The sequence below is a fragment of the Papio anubis genome, chromosome 12, assembly GCF_008728515.1.
Source record: "Papio anubis isolate 15944 chromosome 12, Panubis1.0, whole genome shotgun sequence".
Taxonomy (NCBI): Eukaryota; Metazoa; Chordata; class Mammalia; order Primates; family Cercopithecidae; genus Papio; species Papio anubis.
The window spans coordinates 113,406,300-113,425,519 of NC_044987.1; the positions used below are offsets into that span (position 1 = coordinate 113,406,300).

At 56.0% G+C, this 19,220-nt stretch overlaps 2 protein-coding genes across 4 annotated transcripts in view; one reads left to right on the forward strand and one right to left on the reverse strand.

Moving 5' to 3' along the window:
- Positions 1-5,005: 5,005 nt before the first annotated feature.
- On the forward strand, positions 5,006-17,740 carry OTUB1 (OTU deubiquitinase, ubiquitin aldehyde binding 1). Its single transcript, XM_003909635.5, has 7 exons — positions 5,006-5,721; positions 7,343-7,404; positions 7,667-7,765; positions 15,854-15,972; positions 16,170-16,254; positions 16,363-16,557; positions 16,662-17,740. Exons 1-7 carry the CDS (start codon positions 5,664-5,666, stop codon positions 16,857-16,859), a joined length of 816 nt encoding a protein of 271 aa, XP_003909684.1. The 5' UTR covers positions 5,006-5,663; the 3' UTR covers positions 16,860-17,740.
- A 139-nt stretch (positions 17,741-17,879) lies between these two features.
- The window catches only part of MACROD1 (mono-ADP ribosylhydrolase 1), a 169,104-nt gene continuing 167,763 nt past the window's right edge, over positions 17,880-19,220 (reverse strand). For 2 of the 3 annotated variants that reach the window (XM_017948305.3, XM_017948303.2), the window contains 5 exons: positions 18,968-19,089; positions 18,856-18,886; positions 18,655-18,728; positions 18,279-18,360; positions 17,880-18,011 (listed from right to left, as the gene is read on the reverse strand). In XM_017948305.3, coding sequence (XP_017803794.1) covers positions 17,980-18,011; positions 18,279-18,360; positions 18,655-18,728; positions 18,856-18,886; positions 18,968-19,089 — 341 coding nt within the window. In that variant the 3' untranslated portion in view covers positions 17,880-17,979. Of the gene's footprint in view, positions 18,012-18,161; positions 18,197-18,278; positions 18,361-18,654; positions 18,729-18,855; positions 18,887-18,967; positions 19,090-19,220 lie in introns of all 3 variants that reach the window. The other variant, XM_017948304.2, reaches the window with a different exon arrangement.

Here is a 19,220-nt window from a genome sequence, read left to right on the forward strand (position 1 = left end):
CCTTGTTCTGTGCATGGTTCTGCGAGGCTTTTCTGCTTACATTAGTCCCTGTGGAGGTGGGACCTGAGCGCCCCCTGCCTGTCCTCTCGGGCCCATCTCCTGGCCTAGCTGGCAGCTCACTGGCCTTGGGGACCAACCACAGCCAGCCACTGCGGTGTGGGAGGCCGGGGCATTCTCCCCAGGCCTGCACTTCCTGAGTAGAGGGCCCTCAGTGGCCTGGCCCTTGGTTGACTCAGGGCTGCTTTCCTCTGGCTGTAGGCACAGATGAGGTGCTGGTCTCATAGCCATGGGGCTGCACACAGCAAGGACGTGGCACTGGAAAAAGTATTATCTTGAGTTTTTCTTTTTCTTTTTTTTCGAGATGGAGTTTCGCTCTTGTTGCCCAGGCTGGGGTGAAATGGTGCGACCTCGGGTCATTGCAACCTCTGCCTCCCGAGTTCATGGGATTCTCCTGCTTCAGCCTCCTGAGTAGCTGGGACCCACGCCCGGCTAATTTTGTATTTTTAGTAGAGATGGGGTTTCTCCATGTTGGTCAGGCTAGTCTTGAACTCCCGATCTCAGGTGATCCACCCGCTTCGGCCTCCCAAAGTGCTGGAATAGGCATGAGCCACCACGCCTGGCCTTCTTCTTTTCTTTTTTTTTTTTTTTTTGAGATGGAGTCTCGCTCTGTTGCCCAGGCTGGAGTGCAGTGGCATGATTGGCTCACTGCAGCCTCCGCCTCCCAGGTTCAAGCGATTCTGCTGCCTCAGCCTCCTGAGTAGGTGGGACTATAGGCACCCGCCACCACACCTGGCTAATTTTTGTATTTTTAGTAGAGACAGGGTTTCACCATGTTGGCCAGGCTGGTCTCCAGGTCCTAACTTCAGGTGATCCTCCTACCTTGACCTCCCAAAGTGCTGGGATCGCAGGCGTGAGCCCCCGCGCCCAGCCCATTATCTTGAGTTTCCTTTTTTTTTTGAGATGAGTAATCCCAGCTACTCAGGAGACTGAGGCAGGAGAATGGCATGCGCCAAGAGGCGGGGCTTGTGGTGAGCCGAGATCGCACCACTGCACTCCAGCCTGAGGGACAGAGCGAGACTGTCTCAAAACAAACAAACAAAACCAAAAAACTGAAAGAGAATAAATTTGTGTTGTTTTAAGCCACTAGGTTTGTGGTGACTTGTTACCGAAGCAATAAGGAAAGTAATGCATCATGTGGTGCTGTGAGGCCCTGGGGAGGGGCTGGGACCAGTTGCTGGGACCCTCTGCAGGCGGAAAGTGAAGTGAACATACAGCACTTACAGTGGGTGCCCCAGTCCTCGCTGCTCTGACCCAGACCCTGCTCTGCCGCATCAGCCTTTGCTGCCATCAAAACCTCCCTAGACCACGATTTCAGGGCTGCTGTCTGGGGACTCTTGTGGGTACGATGCAAGGTTCATGTGGGGGCCGAGCATGCCCCTACTCCTGCTGTCTGGGCAGCTGCCCAGCTCCCAAGCCTGCACTGAGAATGGTCACCTAACCCCCATGGCTGGCCCACCCTTCAAGGCTTTTGGCTGGTCATGCCTTCCTGTGAGGACTGTGGCTGTTCCAGGGCCCATGCCATGCCCCTGTTGTCTTAGTCCATTCAGCCTGGCTCCCTTCCCTGAGAGGCAGGGGCAGAAGAAATCGGGTGGGTCTGGAGCCATGTGGCCCTTTGGGGCCTCTGGGCTGTTGTGTAAACTTCCTCTAAGGCTGAGGTTTCGCAGTCCCTGAGTCCAACTATGGGGTCTCCTCCCCTCCCTCCACCTGATGGAATCCCATGGACATGGATGTGGGGCCTGGGCAGGTACCAGTCTGGCAGGTTGCTGTGAGGAGGCATCTGTGCCATGTTGGCACTCTGGCTGCTGCCTGTCACCTCTGTGACTGTCTCCGACATGCAGCCTCAACCAAGCGCCTGTGCTGCCTGTGTCATTACAGGCCTTTGACAGCCAGGACCAGCAGCATGGGACCATTTCCAGGGTGGCAAATTGGGGAGCAGAGACAAATGTCTGGGGCTGTGCCAGGGGCTCCTGGCAAATCTGCAGGTGGGTTTTATTTAATTTAATTTAATTAATTACTTTATTTATTTTGAGACAGTTTCACTCTGTTGCCCAAGCTGGAGTGCAGTGGTGTAGTCACGGCTCACTGCAACCTCTGCCACCTGGGTTCAAGTGATTCTCCTGCCTCAGTCTCCTGAGTAGCTGGGATTACAGGCGCCTGCCACCGTGCCTGGCTAATTTTTGTGTTTTTAGTACAGACAGGGTTTCACCATCGAGACCAGCCTGGTCTCAAACTCCTGAGCTCATTATCCACCTGCCTCGGCCTCCCAAAGTGCTGGGATTACAGGTGTGAGCCTCCGTGCCTGGCCAAGGATTTTATTTTTTTATTTTTTGAGGTGGAGTCTCACTCTTTTGCCCAGGCTGGAGTGAAGTGACGTGATCTCGGCCCACTGCAACCTGCATCCCCCGGGTTCAAGCGGTTCTCCTGCCTCAGCCTTCCCAGCAGCTGGGATTACAGGCGCCTGCCACCACACCCGGCTAATTTTTTGTATTTTTAGTAGAGACAGGGTTTCACCACGTTGGCCAGGCCGGTCTCGAACTCCTGATCTCAGGTGATCCACCCACCTCAGCCTCCCAAAGTGCTGGGATTACAGGTGTGAGCCACCGTGCTCGGCCTGCAGGTGGGATTTAGATGCTTCAGGATAGAGAACCCAAATCCTCACATGGTAAAATTAACAGGACAGATGGGATGGGGATAAGAGAACAGTTATTTATTTATTTATTTTATTTTATTTATTTATTTTTATTTTTATTTTATTTTTTTTTTTTTTTGAGACGGAGTCTCGCTCTGTCGCCTGGGCTGGAGTGCAGTGGCCGGATCTCAGCTCACTGCAAGCTCCGCCTCCCAGGTTTACGCCATTCTCCTGCCTCAGCCTCCCGAGTAGCTGGGACTACAGGCGTCTGCCACCTCGCCCGGCTAGTTTTTTGTATTTTTTAGTAGAGACGGGGTTTCACCGGGTTAGCCAGGATGGTCTCAATCTCCTGACCTCGTGATCCGCCCATCTTGGCCTCCCAAAGTGCTGGGATCACAGGCATGACCCTGTGAGACTCCATCTCAAAAAAAAAAAAAAAGGCCGGGCGCGGTGGCTCAAGCCTGTAATCCCAGCACTTTGGGAGGCCGAGACGGGCGGATCACGAGGTCAGGAGATCGAGACCATCCTGGCTAACGTGGTGAAACCCCGTCTCTACTAAAAAATACAAAAAACTAGCCGGGCGCGGTGGCGGGCGCCTGTAGTCCCAGCTACTTGGAAGGCTGAGGCAGGAGAATGGCGTGAACCCGGGAGGCGGAGCTTGCAGTGAGCAGAGATCCGGCCACTGCACTCCAGCCTGGGCGGCAGAGCGAGACTCCGTCTCAAAAAAAAAAAAAAAAGACCCACAGCCTTGAGTAGGAGGAGGCATTCACTTGGCACTGGCAGCCTGGCTGCGGGCCAGCACTGAGCCACCACAGGGCATCCCTTCCACTCTCCAGAGCAGCTGTTCCCTGTCCTGTCGTTAGTCCCAATCCCAGCTCCACTGCATGGACCCCCTAGTCCAGGTAAGGGGGGAAGGGATAGAGCTATTTTGAAGATTTTAAAAAGCCAAATAGAAATAAATATCTTTGTTATCAAAATATTTGCCCTTCATTTGGTACCATTTCTCTCCTGCTGGTTGCGGGTCTGACTGGCGGTTATGGATTTCATGGTTCAAAAAGGGAAAAGGGAAAAGGAATGAACGGTTTGATAGCCATGGGGTCCACATGGAGGGACCTTTTGTTTTCTTGAGTTTGGAAGCAACCCCAAAGATCTAATGACCCAATAAATAGTAATGTGTGATGTTGCTGTGTAATGTGTAAGATGTGGCATTTTACATCTTGCTTGTGTGAGAAACCTTGCTGTGAGAAGGTCAGGGTGGGCTGAGTTTGGTGAACCCAGGTACCAACTGCATCCACTCCAGGACTGGCGCCAACTAATGAAACCGTTTGGTCATACTCCACTCCTGTCCTTGCAGGACCCGATGAGGCTGTTTGGGATGGACTGAGGCAGCCTCCTTAAGTGCTAAAGGATGATGGTCATAAAAAGACCTGGCCAATTTTTTTTTTTTTTTTTAATTTTTTGTAGAGATGCAGGGGTGGGTCTCCCTGTGTTGCCCAGGCTGGTCTCCAACTCCTGGGCTCAAGCAATTCTCCCAACTTGGCCTCCCAAAATGCTGGGATTACAGGCATAACCCACCAGACCCAGCCATCTTTGCCATTTGAGAAATTAAATGTGGCTGGGCGTGGTGGCTCATGCCTGTAATCCCAAAACTTTGGGAGACCAAGGTGGGCGGATTGCGAGGTCAGGAGATTGAGACCAGCCTGGCCAACATGGTGAAACCCTGTTTCTACTAAAAATTCAAAAAATTAGCCGGGCGTGGGTCCCAGCTACCCGAGAGGCTGAGGCAGGAGAACTGCTTGAACTTGGGAGGTGGAGGTTGCAGTGAGCCGAGATCGCGCCACTGCGCTAAAGCCTGGGCGACAGCAAGACTCTCTAAAAAAAAAACCCAAACAAACAAAAAAAAATTAAACGTAATTTTTAGATAATTCACAGGGAACTTAAATAAATTATAAAGATTCCATGTATCCTTTACTCAGTCTCCCCTGCCCCCACTAACATCTTGCAAAAATGTAGTAAAGCCTACACCAGACTACTGACACAGTCAGGGTATTGCGCATTTCCACCTTCGCAAGAATCCAGACTTTCCCTTTCACAGCCACATCCACTTCTCTCCAGCACCTCTGCTTGACTCTTGGCAACCATTATTTTTCTCTTTTGTGAAGTCTTTGCTTTTATAAAAACCCTGCTTTAGTGGTGGCTCGTGGCTGGAATCTCAGCTACTCTTCAGGCAGGGCCCGAAGATCACTTGTGCCCAGGAGTTCGAGACTACCCTATGCAACATAGTGAGACCCTTTCTTTTCTTCCTTCTTTCTTTCTTTTTTTTTTTTAAAGGCCCTGCTTTGTCACAACCAGAAGGACACACAGCCCAAAGTTAGGTGCTGAGGCTTTGGCCTTGACACCAAGGGACGCCGTCTCCCTGCCGGAAGCAGCTCACCAAAGCCGGCAGAGAACCCAGGCTCCGCGGGGCCACTGATGTGGGGCTCCGCGGGCGCCCTGGCGTTGGCCGACTTCCTGTCTCCTGGGCCAGATGCTGCTCCGCACTGCAGCAGTGGTCGCATGCAGTGCGTGCCGAAGCCCGCAGCAGGAATGCTGCCATTGGTGATTTTAATTTCACCTTCCTACTTCTCTCAATAACACGATCCGCGTTTCAAACTCCAGGGAAAAGAAAACGGAATTGGCTCTAGGAGGCTCTGCAATCACCACCGGGAACTTTGGGAGGCTGGGAAGATGGAGCCAAACCACTGTGTGGGGTGGAGATGCGGACCCGGGGCGGCCGGCCTCTCCTACAGGTCTCAGGTCGGTGGGCCTGGCGTGCTAGCACCTGCCACGGGAGTGGAAGCCGATTCCTTGACAACGCCTAAGGGGATCCCGTTGCTAGGGCCGTTGCCAAGGCGGGGCCACGAGGAGGGGCTCACTTCCGGGAGGAGGGCAATTGGCAACCCGGAAGCGGTCGGCAGTGCGGCGCTGTTTAAAGATGGCGGCGGAGGAACCTCAGCAGCAGAAGCAGGAGCCGCTGGGCAGCGACTCCGAAGGTACAGCTCCAAGGAGGGATGTCCAGCCCAGGCTAGTGGGGGCGATGCCGGGCCAGCTGCTCCCGAGGAGGGAGGGGAGGCAGGGCCGCCGGCCCTGGGGTCGAGGTGCGCGGGGGGTCCCTTCCTCCACCTCCGCTGCCTCCCCTCCCCCTCACAATGGAAGGAGCTACCGCAGGGACCCCCGGCCGGGAGGGAGGACGGGCGAGGCGGGCCAAGGCCGGCGGCCCTTCTCCATCGTGCGCGCCCGGGGCGGGGCCTGGGCCGCCCCGCCCTCTGCCCGGCCCCTGGGCTCCCGGCTCCAGGGGCCCCGAGCCCTCCCGCCCCGGTCCTCGCAGTCAGGCTGAGGCCTAGGCCAGGGCCGAGCCCCCCGACCTGCTCCAGCGGCGACCCGCGCCTTGAGGGCCTCAAGTTTTGCTGGGCTACAGAGCACAAACGTCCGGGCGGGCCGTTCGGGATGTCGCAGGCGGCCCTGGGATGTGAGGGGCTGCGGGATCTGTCCCTGAGGCCTGCGACTTTTTCTGGTAGAGCCGCCTCTTCTGGCCTTGCAGCCCCTTTCCACCTGCCTAGGCATTGTTAGTCTCCTGAGGAGATGGGCCTTTCAAAAATGGTCCCACTGTCTTTTCCCGCCTGTGAGTTGGGCCCTGGGGACCGCGTAGGTCATTGGGTGGCAGGGACAGCTCTTTTGCAAAGCAGTACGAAAAGGGGAGGTCGACGCCCAGCCAAGAATTTGGGATGGCGAGCCCCAAAAGGGTTGACCTTAAAAGTCATTCAGCACACACACCTCACTCTCACCGAACACTTGTGGGAATGAGAAGTGGGAAAACTAGGTCCCGGAAGGGACTTGTTCACGATGACATTGAGAGAGAGCCAGGACTCAAATTCAGGTGTCCTGGCTACTCACCGATAGCTGCTCACAGTGGGGTCGACAGGGTGGAGCTGCCCAGCTGACTGATAATCCTAGAGCATGTACTGGTATGCCTCTAAGAAAGGCGGGGGTACTCGCCCCATTTTACAGTTGAGGAAAGGTCTCAGCCATGTGGTAGCCAAGGATAGGTATTGTGCTGAAGAGCTCAGCCTGGAATTAGACAAACCTGGGTTTGACCACAGGTCTTTGCTAGTTGTGACCTTGGGCAGATTGCTTCACCTCTCTGCATTTATTCTGTTAATTGTAAAATGGGCACCATTAACAATATCCACCACCGCAAGAGGATGAAGGCGGTGATGGAGTAAAGTGCAGGCTCACAGGAAGCTCTCCTCCAGCCCAGGACTCTGCCTCCTCATCCTACTTTCTGCAAGAGACCACGCCTGGCCCCAGAACATTCCTAGGCTGCTGGGAAGTGATGTTAACGGGAGGAAGGGGGTGTCAGAGCTGGAAGAGTGCACGTTAGGGGTACCACAGTGCACCTCTGCCCCTTCATTTTAAAGATGAGGAAATGAAAGCCCAGAAGGGGAAGGGACTTTGCCAAGATGACACAGTGGAGGTGGAGCAGAATGTAACACACCTGTTTCCAGATTCTAAGCCTGTCGTCCTGCGCCTGGGCTGCTGTTGTCCCTGGCCCAGCTGCCTGCAGTGGAGACGGCCAGGACCTCCTGTAATCTTTGGCTTTTTTCCTTTTCCCAGGTGTTAACTGTCTGGCCTATGATGAAGCCATCATGGCTCAGCAGGACCGAATTCAGCAAGAGGTGAGGGACTGCAGTGGGCAAGGGAGGCAGTGGCCAGCAGCCCCATTGTGGAAATGCATAGGCTGGGCTTGAGGCCTGTTGTCTGTCTCTACTTTGGAAGCTCCCTCCTCCCTAGGCTATGCTAGGTACTGGTGCTTTTCTGGGGGTTGCTGTGTCACTGGGTGACCAGCCCAGCCCTTTTGTAGTTATTCTGACTGTTAGGCATGGGTCACTCCATCTCCCATCTCCCTGCTGGGACATGACGGATCCCTGCCTCCTCCAGATTGCTGTGCAGAACCCTCTGGTGTCAGAGCGGCTGGAGCTCTCGGTCCTATACAAGGAGTATGCTGAAGATGACAACATCTATCAACAGAAGATCAAGGTGGGAGCCTGGCCAGAGTGGGTGGGAAGCACCCTGGGGATGGGGCAGGAGGGTGCCTGCTTCAGACTTGCTTCCTGCTGGGTCTGTCACCTGAGGGAATGGGGTGTTGGAGGACACCTCTCGTTACTGGTTCTTTTTTTTTTTTTTTTTTTTGAGACGGGTCTTGCTCTGTCGCCCAGGCTGGAATGCAGTGGCATGATCTCAGCTCACTGCAAGCTCTGTCTCCAGGGTTCATGCCATTCTCCTGCCTCAGCCTCCTGAGTAGATGGGACTACAGGCGCCCTCCACCACGCCCAGCTAATTTTTTGTATTTTTTAGTAGAGACGGGGTTTCACCATGTTAACCAGGATAGTCTCGATCTCCTGACCTTGTGATCCGCCCGCCCCGGCCTCCCAAAGTGGTGGGATTACAGGTGTGAGCCACCGCACCCGGCCTTGCTGGTTCTTGAAGTGCGCAGGCTGGGACCTCAAAAACACATTGATTCAATGCTTGAACCCAGTAGGTGGAAGTTACAGGGAGCCAAGATCGCACCATTGCACTCCAGCCTGGGCAACAAGAGCAAAACTTCATCTCAGGGAAAAAAAAAAAAAAGGGGGGACCGGGCACGGTGGCTCACACCTGTAATCCCAGTGCTTGAGGAGGCCGAGGTGGCCGGATCCTCTGAGGTCAGGAGTTGGAGACCAGCCTGGCCGACGTGGTGAAACCCCATCTCTACTAGAAATACAAAAATTAGCTGGGCGTGGTGGCAGGCGCCTGTAATCCCAGCTACTCCTAGGCTGAGGCAGGAGAATTGCTTGAACCTTGGAGGCGGAGGTTATAGGGAGCCAAGATTGCACCATTGCACTACAACCTGGGTGACAAGAGCAAAACTTCATCTCAGGAAAAAAAAAAAGGGGGGGCTGGGCACGGTGGCTCATGTCTGTAATCCCAGCGCTTTGGGAGGCTGAGGTGGGCGGATCCCCTGAGGTCAGGAGTTCGAGACCAGCCTGGCCGATATGGTGAAACCCCATCTCTACTAAAAATACAAAAATTAGCCAGGCGTGGTGGTGGGTGCCTGTAATCCCAGCTACTCGCGAGGCTGAGGCAGAGAATTGCTTGAACCTGGTTGGCGGAGGTTGCAGTGAGCCAAGATTGCAGCACTGCACTCCAGCCTGGGCAACAGAAGAAGACTGTCTCAAAAAAACAAACAAAAAAAAGACATTGATTCAAATCTAGACTCTGCTACTCAACAGCTGTATCCTTGGCACGTCCTTTAGTGTCTCTAAAATGGGTGTTCTCATCTATAAAACAGGGACAATAAAAGCATCTTCTGGCTGGGTACGGTGACTCATGCCTGTAATCCCAGCACTTTGGGAGGTTGAGGTGGGCAGATCACCTGAGGTCAGGAGTTCGAGACCAGCCTGGTCAACATGGCAAAACCCCATCTGTACTAAAAATACAAAAATTAGCCTGGGAGTGGTGGTGAGCGCCTATAGTTCCAGCTATTGGAAAGACTGAGGCAGGAGAATTGCTTGCACCTGGGAGGCGGAGGTTGCAGTGAGCAGAGATCCCATACTGTACTTCAGCCTGAGTGACAGAGTAAGACTCCATCTCAAAAAAAAAAAAAAAAAAAAAAAGCATCTTCCCGTAGGGTGATTGTGAGATTGCCGGAGGTGCAGGCTGGGCAGAAGCTGATGATCTCGGTGCCTATACGGGGGCTGAACAGGCTGGTGCTCAGGGGGGCAGAATGGTTGCCGGAAGGCTGTTTCCCATAGCCTGCCTCCTGGATCTTTGTGGAGAGGCAGGCAGCAGTGGGGCCAGGGGGCCACAGATTTCCCAGAAGGGCCCTGCTGCATCATTCAAACGGAGGCAAACTTCACCACCCACTTTCCAGGTCTGTGAGCTGGGAGGTTGACATGTGAAGTGGGGCCAGGCATGGTGGCTTGAGTCTGGAATCCTAGCACTTTGAGAGGCTGAGGCCAGAGGATCGCTTGAACCTAGGAGTTCAAGACCAGCCCAGGCAACATAGTGAGACCTTGTCTCTCCAAATCAAAAAATTACTGGGCATGGTAGCACATGCCTGTAGTCCCAGCTACTCAAGAGGCTGAGGTTGGAGGATCACTTGAGCCCAGGAAGTTGAGCCACGATTGTACCACTGCACTCCAGCCTGGGTGACAGTGAGACTTGTCTCTTTAAAAAAAAAAAAAAAAAAAAGAAATGTGACAATGGGTGTGTGGAAATAGTATGTGGTATGCTCAATGTAGGTGTTTAGTAAGTGTTTCTCTTCCGTGAAAGATCACAGATGCTTAGAATCCTCTACCTGTAGGGGAGGCCTCCGTGGCCAGGTAGGTAACCCAGGTGATTGAAGGTGGCCAGGAAGTCAGGTGGTGAACAAGGAGGGCAGCACAGCTCAGTATCAGCCAGACAATAGAGAGCAGAGGCCCCTGGGGGAAATGGGAGTGTCCATACCTGTAACACCATTGTCTCCAGATCTGTTTTTCCTAGAGAAGCCAGAGGTAACCACAGCTCCTGACATCTAACAGTTGGCAGCTAATTCAAATTTTAAATGTGTGGGCCAAACACACTTGCAGGCCAGATCCAGCTGTGTGAGGTCTGTGCTCTGTGATCTACTGAGACCCCCTCCTTAGGGAACTGGATTTCCTCAGGGTGCCTGTGGAGAGATGAAGGCACTGGCTTTGGAGCCCATGGGCCTGGGTTCCAGTCCTGGCCTCACCACTTTGAGCTGTGTGATCTCGGGCAACACCCTGAAGCTCTTGGATCCCCTGTTCTCTTCTCTCTGGGCAGGGACATTATCTTCCTCACCGGGCAAGTGTGAGGGTTGAAGGAGATGTTACCACGGGTTGTAAGCAGTGGGTTGCAAATCCCCTCCTTTCCCCATACAGGGGGTGAGCTTCATTCATTCATTCCTCTTATGTCACTGTCCTCCAGTGGGACACCCATGCCAAGGCCTGCCGGTTGTGCTAGACCACCCTGGTAAAGTGGACAGGCTGGGCCCCAGGTTCTTCCCACAGAGTCATCAAACATTTGGATGTCCAGAGCATGCTGTCTAAGAGGCCTCTCTCTGTCCTCCAGCACCCGCATTCTGTGCTGTGCCTGAGCCCACCTTTTCTCCCTGGGCAGAGACAGCTGTGGCAGCAGAGCCCAAGTAGGCCTGGTTACAGAGAGCTCCCTCTCTATAAATGGGCTCTTGTGAGGATCAATTAGGATGTTTATTCGCCCTGTGCCAAGTGCCTGGCACAGAGCGTGTGCTCAGAATGGCCATGGTGGCTGTTACAGTAGCAGCGATGATTTGGGCTCTTTGTGGTCCTGGTGTGCTACTCATTTAACATGTATTGAGCACGGACTGTGGTCCACGTGCTGTTTTAAGTACTGAAGATAGAGCGATGACTAAACCGAAAAAGTCCTGCCCTCACAAAGCTTACAGTTCAGGGTGGAAAGACATGATAAGCCAAAGAGGGCTCTAGGACATGTGGGGTATCAGAAGGCGGTGAGTGCTATGGAGAAAAATAAAGTAATCCCAGCACTCTGGGAGGCTGAGGCAGGTGGATCACCTGAGGTCAGGAGTTCAAGACCAGCCTGACCAACATGGTGAAACCTCGTCTCTACTAAAATTACAAAATTAGCCAGGTGTGGTGGTGCATTCCTGTAATCCCAGCTGCTTAGGCTGAGGCAGGAGAATCCCTTGAACCTGGGAGGTAGAGGTTGCAATGAGCCGAGATTTTACCACTGCACTCCAGTCTAAAGTGAACAGAGCAAAACTCCTCAAAAAAAAAAAAGGGGGATTGGGAGTGGGAGCATTTGCCATTTTAAACAGGGCTTGGTGAAGGCCTTGCTGATGAGGTGGTATTTGAGTAATGAACAGAAAAAGGCCGGGGAGCGAGTCCCAGGTGTCCGAGAGCAGTGCCCGCCTAGGCCCGAGGCAAGAGGGCACCTGGATGGTTTGAGACCAGCATGGAGGCCAGTGTGGCTGGTGCAGAACGAGGGGTTGGGGCTGGGGAACTGAGCAGGGCGGCGAGGGGGTGTTGTGGCAAGAGAAAGGACTCTGAGGGAGATGGGGTGCATCTAGCAGGTGACTCTGGTCACTTTGTTTTTTTGAGACAGAGTGTTGCCCTGTCACCCAGGTTGGAGTGCAATGGCACCATCTCGGCTCAATGCAATCTCCACCTCCCGGGTTCAAGCGATTCTCCTGCCTCAGCCTCCTGAGTAGTTGGGATTACAGATGCCTACCACCATGCCCGGCTAATTTTTGTATTTTTAGTAGAGGCGGGGTTTCACCATATTGGCTAGGCTGGTCTTGAACTCCTGACCTCAAATGATCCACCCACTTTGGCCTCCCAAAGTGCTGGGATTACAGGCCTGAGCCATCACGCTAAGCCGACCCTGGCCATTCTCATGCTGGGGTGAGAATAGACTTCAGAGGGTGAGGTGGAGGCAGGGACACTGCTAGGAGGCTTGTGCAGTAAAATCTGCTGGAAGTGGGCAGCGGGTGGTGGAGGTGAAGAGTGGGAAGCAGTTGGATACCAGACATTGAAGGAATGGATATGGTGATGGAGTCCGCAGTGACTACAAGACTTTGGGTGCTGTGGGTGACTGAGGTGGAGCAGCCTTGGGGAGGAGCAGTTGTTCAGAGGTTGATCTCAGCTGCACTCAGTGGAAATACCTGTTGGACAGTTCAGAAGAGGTGTGCTGAGGCTGGTAATTATGAGGATCGCAATTGGAGTTGCGAGTTGAGATTCACATGTGGGGCTATTTATTTTATTTTATTTTATTTTATTTTATTTTATTTTTTGAGACGGAGTCTTGCTCTGTCACCCAGGCTGGAGTGCTGTGGCCGGATCTCAGCTCACTGCAAGCTCCACCTCCCGGGTTCCCGCCATTCTCCTGCCTCAGCCTCCCGAGTAGCTGGGACTACAGGCGCCCGCCACCTCGCCCGGCTAGTTTTTTGTATTTTTTAGTAGAGACGGGGTTTCACCGTGTTAGCCAGGATGGTCTCGATCTCCTGACCTCGTGATCCGCCCGTCTCGGCCTCCCAAAGTGCTGGGATTACAGGCTTGAGCCACCGCGCCCGGCCTGTGGGGCTATTTAAATCCTTGAGAAGACTTTGGCTAGGGAGTGAGGTCAGGAGTTCAAAACCAGCCTGGCCAACATGGTGAAACCCCGTCTCTACTAAAAATACAAAAAAATCAGCCGGGTATAGTGGCGCATGCCTGTAATCCCAGCTACTCTGGAGGCTGAGGCAGGAGAATTGCTTGAACCCAGGAGGCGGAGGTTGCAGTGAACCGAGATCGCGCTACTGCACTCCAGCCTGGACAACAGAGCGAAACTGTCTCAAAAAAAAAAAAAAAAAATTGCTTGAGACTGACATCGTTAAGAGAGCAAGTATAATTTAAGTTTTTGTAGAGACGAGGTCTTGTTGTGTTGCCCAGGCTGGCCTTCAACTTGATCCTCCCACCTTGGCCTCCCAAAACTGGGATTACAGGTGTGAGCCACTGTATCTGGCCATGGGAGTGAGTGTAGTTTAAAAGAGGAAGCTGGCCGGGTGCAGCACTTTGGGAGGCTGTGGCAGGCATATTACTTGAGCCCAGGAGTTCGAGACCAGCCTGGGCAATATGGCGAAATCCTGTCTCTACAAAAAATACAACAATTAAATGGGCGCGGTGGTGCACACCTGTAGTTCCAGCTACTCTGAAATCTGAGGTGGGAGAATCGCTTGAGCCTGGTAAGTTGATGCTGCAGTGAGCCGTGATCTTGCCACTGCACTCCAGCCCAGAAAAAAAGAAAAGTGGAAGCTGTCCCAGGCCTGAGCAGGGTGGGGCAGGCACACGGGAGACAGCCCTCACGCCTGTGGTCACATGGCAGGCACAGTGGCTAAGTGTGCAGTGACTGTTTTCCTTTTTTCTTTTTTGGAACGGAGTTTCGCTCTGTCACCAGGCCACACTTGCAAGTGATTCTCCTGCCTCAGCCTCCCAGGTAGCTAGGACTACAGGCATGTGCCACCATGCCCAGCTAATTTTTGTATTTTGAGTAGAGACGGGGTTTCACCATGTTGGCCAGGATGGTCTCGATCTCTTGACCTTGATATCTGCCTGCCTCAGCCTCCCAAAGTGCTGGGATTATAGGCGTGAGCCACTACCCCGGCCTCAGTGACTGTTTTCTTGCACGTGACACACCATGTCTTGAAGGGTGCTGTATGGTTTGGTGGCATCCCTGATCCTCAGAACTTAGAGAGATAAGGAGTGGAGGCAGAAGGACGACAAGGAGAGGGTGGAGGCGCCAGCCCAGGGAAGGAGACATCTAGGCAGGGCCACGGCCAGTGGCCTCAGTTCTGCTAAGGGGCCAGTGGGGGTGCGGGGCTGGGTTTGCCCCTCTTATTGAGGGCATTCAGCTGACCTTGGCTAAAGCAAAAGCCTCCCAAGGGAGAAAAGAGGTGGAGGCAGCAAGGACAGCTTCATTAGGAGTTTTCCTGTAAAGAAAGTAGAGAAATTGAAGGGTAGCCAGGTAAAGTCCAGGATTCCCTTCCTTTTAAAGAAGTAGCCGAATGTGTATACGCTGTTGGGTCTAAACCAGTAGGGAGGGAAAAATTGATGATCGGGGGACTTACTGGGTTGATGTTTCTTTTTTTTGAGCTAGGGTCTCACTCTGTCACCCAGGCTAGAGTGCAGTGGTGCCATCACAGCTCACTGCAGCCTCGACCTCCTGGGTCCACACAGTCCTCGACCTCAGCCTCTCGAGTAGCTGGCGCCACAGGATGCACCACCATGTGCAGCTAACTTATTTATTTTTTCAAGATGGAGTTTTGCTGTGTCGCCCAGGCTGGAGTGCGATGGCGCCATCTCTGCTCACTGCAACCTCTGCTTCCCGGTTTCAAGCGATTCTCCTGCTTCAGCCTCCCGAGTAGCTGGGATTGCGGGCATGCACCACCATGCCCAGCTAATTTTGTATTTTTAGTAGAGATGGAGTTTCGCCATGTTGGTCAGGCTGGTCTTGAACTCCCGACCTCAGGTGATCCACCCACCTTGGCCTCCCAAAGTGCTGGGATTACAGGTGTGAGCCACCATGCCCAGCCACTTATATTTTTTTTTTTAGAGAGAGACGGGGGTCTCACTGTGTTGCCCAGGCTGGTCTCGAACTCCTGGGCTTAAGCAGTCCTCCCACCTTGGCCTCCCAAAGTGTTGGGATTATAGGCGTGAGCCATGGCACCCAGCTTGGAATGATGTGCTTGAGCCTGAGGGTGGGGGTGGGCTAGTGTGGAGTGGAGAGGCGGCTTAGGTGGCAGCTGGAACAGATCCTCTGAGGATTGTGGGAGGAGGCCAAGGGCAGATGTGCTGGTGGGGGCTGAGGAAAAAAGACAAGGTCATCAGCTGGGGGTGGGAGCAAGATGGGCAGGGTCCCCAGGCCAGGGGAGTGAAGTGTGCTTGCCAGGTGAAGTGTGCGTGGTGGGTGGGCACCTGTAATCCCAGCTACTTGGAAGGCTGAGGCAGGAGAATCGTTTGAACCCGGGAGGTGGAGGTTGCAGTGAGCTAAGATTGTGCCACTGCGCTCCAGCCTGGGCAACAAGAGCAAAACTCCGTCTCAAAAAAACAAGTAGAGGAGGGAGGCTGTTTCTAGCCCCAGGAGGGCTGTGGGCAAGGCCTGGAGGTGGGGGAATTCTCAGCGTGGCGGGAGCGGGGCTGAGGTGGGCTGTGCAGAGGGCCCCAGCCACCTGGCAGAGGCGTGGAGCCCAGCACTCCACCCTGGCCCTGACTTGCTTGCGCTAAAGTTCTCTTGGGCTGAAAGACTGGAGAAGACGCATTGGTGAAGGACAGATTCACTCACCTGTTGTTGTACAGGCCCCGCAGCATTTTAGTGACCCATGCAGCTAGTTTGTCCTTAAGTGCCCAGCTTCCTGCTGCTTTTTGGGAGGACCCTGGGCAGTGGGCTGCTCCCATTACCATGTTCAGCAGCCTGTTTCAGGGGCCCAGGGTGGCAGGTGGCTGCTGGGAACTCAGTCGCCATCTTTTGTAGTGTGACCTTTGCTGGGGGACATTTCCTGGGCCAGCCCCAGTTCTGGCCTGATGTTAACCTGTCAGGGTGGGGCTGTCTCTGCAGGACCTCCACAAAAAGTACTCGTACATCCGCAAGACCAGGCCTGACGGCAACTGTTTCTATCGAGCTTTCGGATTCTCCCACTTGGAGGCGCTGCTGGATGACAGCAAGGAGTTGCAGCGGTGAGAAGGGTGGGCACTGGGCACTGAGGCAGGTGGGTGTCTCCCTCCTCCCTGGGCGAGTAGGAGGTGCAGCTCCACTTGAGGGCAGGCGATGGGCTGGACACTGGCCTTGCCAGGCGGGGCGGTGCTGTCTGGGCCCTGGTGTCTGGGCTGGTCGAGGAGCCCATGCTGGGCCCGCCTTTCCCTCCCACCCCCAGGTTTAAGGCTGTGTCTGCCAAGAGCAAGGAGGACCTGGTGTCCCAGGGCTTCACTGAATTCACAATTGAGGATTTCCACAACACGGTGAGCCCTGGCACTTGTCTTGGGCTGGGCCAGGGTGGAGGGGTTCCCCTGGTGAGGACCACCCATTTCCTCCCCCTCATCTTGCCCTTTCTCCCTCCGTGGCTGCAGTTCATGGACCTGATCGAGCAGGTAGAGAAGCAGACCTCTGTCGCTGACCTGCTGGCCTCCTTCAATGACCAGAGCACCTCCGACTACCTTGTGGTCTACCTGCGGCTGCTCACCTCAGGCTACCTGCAGCGCGAGAGCAAGTTCTTCGAGCACTTCATCGAGGGTGGGCGGACTGTCAAGGAGTTCTGCCAGCAGGTGCCATCCCCCTCCCCTTTTCTCTTGGCCTGGGGAGTGCAGTGGGTCCACAGGGCCTGGGGCGGGGTGCGGAGACCGAGGCCTGACCCGCACCTGTGCCACAGGAGGTGGAGCCCATGTGCAAGGAGAGCGACCACATCCACATCATCGCGCTGGCCCAGGCCCTCAGCGTGTCCATCCAGGTGGAGTACATGGACCGCGGCGAGGGCGGCACCACCAACCCGCACATCTTCCCTGAGGGCTCCGAGCCCAAGGTCTACCTTCTCTACCGGCCTGGACACTACGATATCCTCTACAAATAGGGCTGGCCCCGGCCCGCTGCTGCCCTGCTGCCCCCCTCTGCCAGGCGCTAGACATGTACAGAGGTTTTTCTGTGGTTGTAAATGGTCCTATTTCACCCCCTTCTTCCTGTCACATGACCCCCCATGTTTTATTAAAGGGGGTGCTGGTGGTGAGCCGTGTGTGCGTGTCCCTGCTCTGCTGCCCGCCTGGCTGCTCTGTCTGCTGCCCCCTCCCCCCAGGTGGGTCCCTCTGCTTTTCACCCATCCACGCCTGAGCTTCCCCAACAGGAGCAGGTTTGAGGGGCCAGGCCTCTTGGAGGCTCCTCCTGCTTCCTTGGGTTCTGCTTCCTTCCCTAAGGCCCCCCTTCACTTCTTAGCTGGCTCAGGGGCTTATATGGGATCCTGGAAGTTCCTTGGGGACTTGCCCAGGGTCCCAGGGCCACCCACACTTCATCTGCTCCCTCACAGGCCCCATCTCCACGTCCCGGCTGGGTCCCAGACCCCAGCTTCCTGCCCTCCACCAGGGGTCTGCATGGTCGGGAGCGCTGGGTGGAGGGGCCTTTGTGAGGCTGGACCAGGCTCAGGGCAGGTGGAGGAGCTGGGCCTCCCACAGGGTGCCCCGGCAGTGCCAGCCTGGTGGAGGAGGGCAGCCTTCAAACGTGTGGGGTCCACAGTCCTCAGGTCTAGGCAGAGCTGCCGGTTCTCCACTCCCCCATCCGCCCCCAGGCCCCCTGCCTGTGCCTGCCTTGCACCCCCTCTGCTTGGGCTATGGTGTCTCTGCATTGCCTGCCTTTTTTGCCTTCACCTCTTTTCTTCCCCGCCCCCTGCACATTCGGGGTCTCAGCCCCCAGGCTGTGAGCTCCTTGGGGGCAGGCCCTCAATAAATGTGAACTGCTGCTGCCGCCTCTGCCGTCCGCCTGTGCCTCCGCCCGCCTGGCTCACCGAGAGCTCCTGCCAACCCTTTTCAGCGAAAGCATCTGGCCAGGGGCTCCATCCAACACCTGGGCCGCCTCCTTCCCCCAGTCAGAGCTCAGACAGTAGGAGCTGCCACAGCGTGATCTTTATTAGGCTCCTCGGGCGGGGCGCGGAGGGAAAGAAGGGCTGGCCGGGCCCAGGCCAGGCTGCAGGCTTTGGCGACCTCTCAGAGCTGGGAGCGAGGTCCCGAAGGCAGGTCTGAGGGCAGAGCAGAGTCAGAGGTGTCTGTGGGCGTCCCCGACCTCCCAGGCTGCCCCGTGGTTTCCCGCCCTGCTTGGGGGTGAGCGGGGGTTAGTGAGCGGGTTAGTCTAGGGCCGGGGCCGCCGCACGGAAGGAGGCCCTGCTTACCAGTCCCGATCAGGGTGGGCTGCGGGAGCCTCAGGCTGGAAGGCAGAGGACAGTGAGAGCCCGCCCCCAGGGTGGACCGGGGCAGGGGCGGGCCGTGGGGCGGCGCGGGGCACGTACCCACGGGGAAGTAGTGGGGGAGCCGGCTCCGGTAGATATCCTCGTCCTTCTCGCGGAACACGCAGATGATCAGCCGGTCCACCTGCGCCAGGGGCTGCTCAGCTGGGGCCGGGCCGCCACGCCTGGACCCAGGATCCTGTGACTGCCCGCCCCGGTGCAGGCTTTCACCTGCCTGGCCCCACGCCCTTCACAGAGGCTCAGGGCTGTGTGCCATCACCCCCATCTCGCCACCGCCAGGCGCCCTCGCGGAGGAGAAACAGGGAAGGAAAGGGCGGGCCTGGCCCTGCGCTCTGCACTCTGACTCCCTGGGCGATGACGGGGGCTGGTCACTCTGGCCGGGATGCGGACCCCACCCTCGCCCGGGCCCAGGACTCACCTTGTCCTTGTGCTGCTCCAGCCACTCTCGCAGGGTTGCCAGCACGACCTCGGCCGCCGCCTCACAGGGGTAGCCTGAGGCGGGCATGGCGGGAGTGAGTCTCGGGCTCTGGCCCCGCCCCCTGCCTGCACCAGGCCCCGCCCACTCCCCGTCCCCCCCGGCCCCTCCCACTCCTGGCCCTTGCACTTCTTCCAGACTCACCAAACACGCCGGTGGAGATGCAGGGGAACGCCTGGGCGGGGAGGGGTGAGAGGGGGTTGGAACATTGTCACTGCGCCCCGCCTCCCGCCCTCCCCCGCGGGCCGCCCCTCACCGCCGAGCGGAGGCGGTGCTCCAGCAGCAGGTCCAGGCTGCTCAGGTAGCAGCTGCGGAGCTCGGCAGCCTGGCTGGCGCTGGGCTCTCCGTAGGCGATGGGTCCCACCGTGTGGATGACGTCTACGGGGGGGCGACGGGGTCAGACCGGCGGGGTGTACGCGACCCTCAGCTCCCTCGCTTTCCCCTGCCGGCCTGGGCAGAAGGGGGCAGGAAACACCTTTCCCCCCAAGCGCTGAGCCTCCTCCGCGAAG

What these genes read in the sequence shown, in the direction of transcription:
- OTUB1 (XM_003909635.5), top strand. Translation starts at nt 5,664, where the DNA reads ATGGCGGCGGAGGAACCTCAGCAGCAGAAGCAGGAGCCGCTGGGCAGC. An exon ending in TTGAGGATTTCCACAACACG is followed by an intron (nt 16,255 to 16,362) that starts GTGAGCCCTGGC and finishes CCGTGGCTGCAG; the next exon opens with TTCATGGACCTGATCGAGCA. An exon ending in TCAAGGAGTTCTGCCAGCAG is followed by an intron (nt 16,558 to 16,661) that starts GTGCCATCCCCC and finishes CCTGTGCCACAG; the next exon opens with GAGGTGGAGCCCATGTGCAA.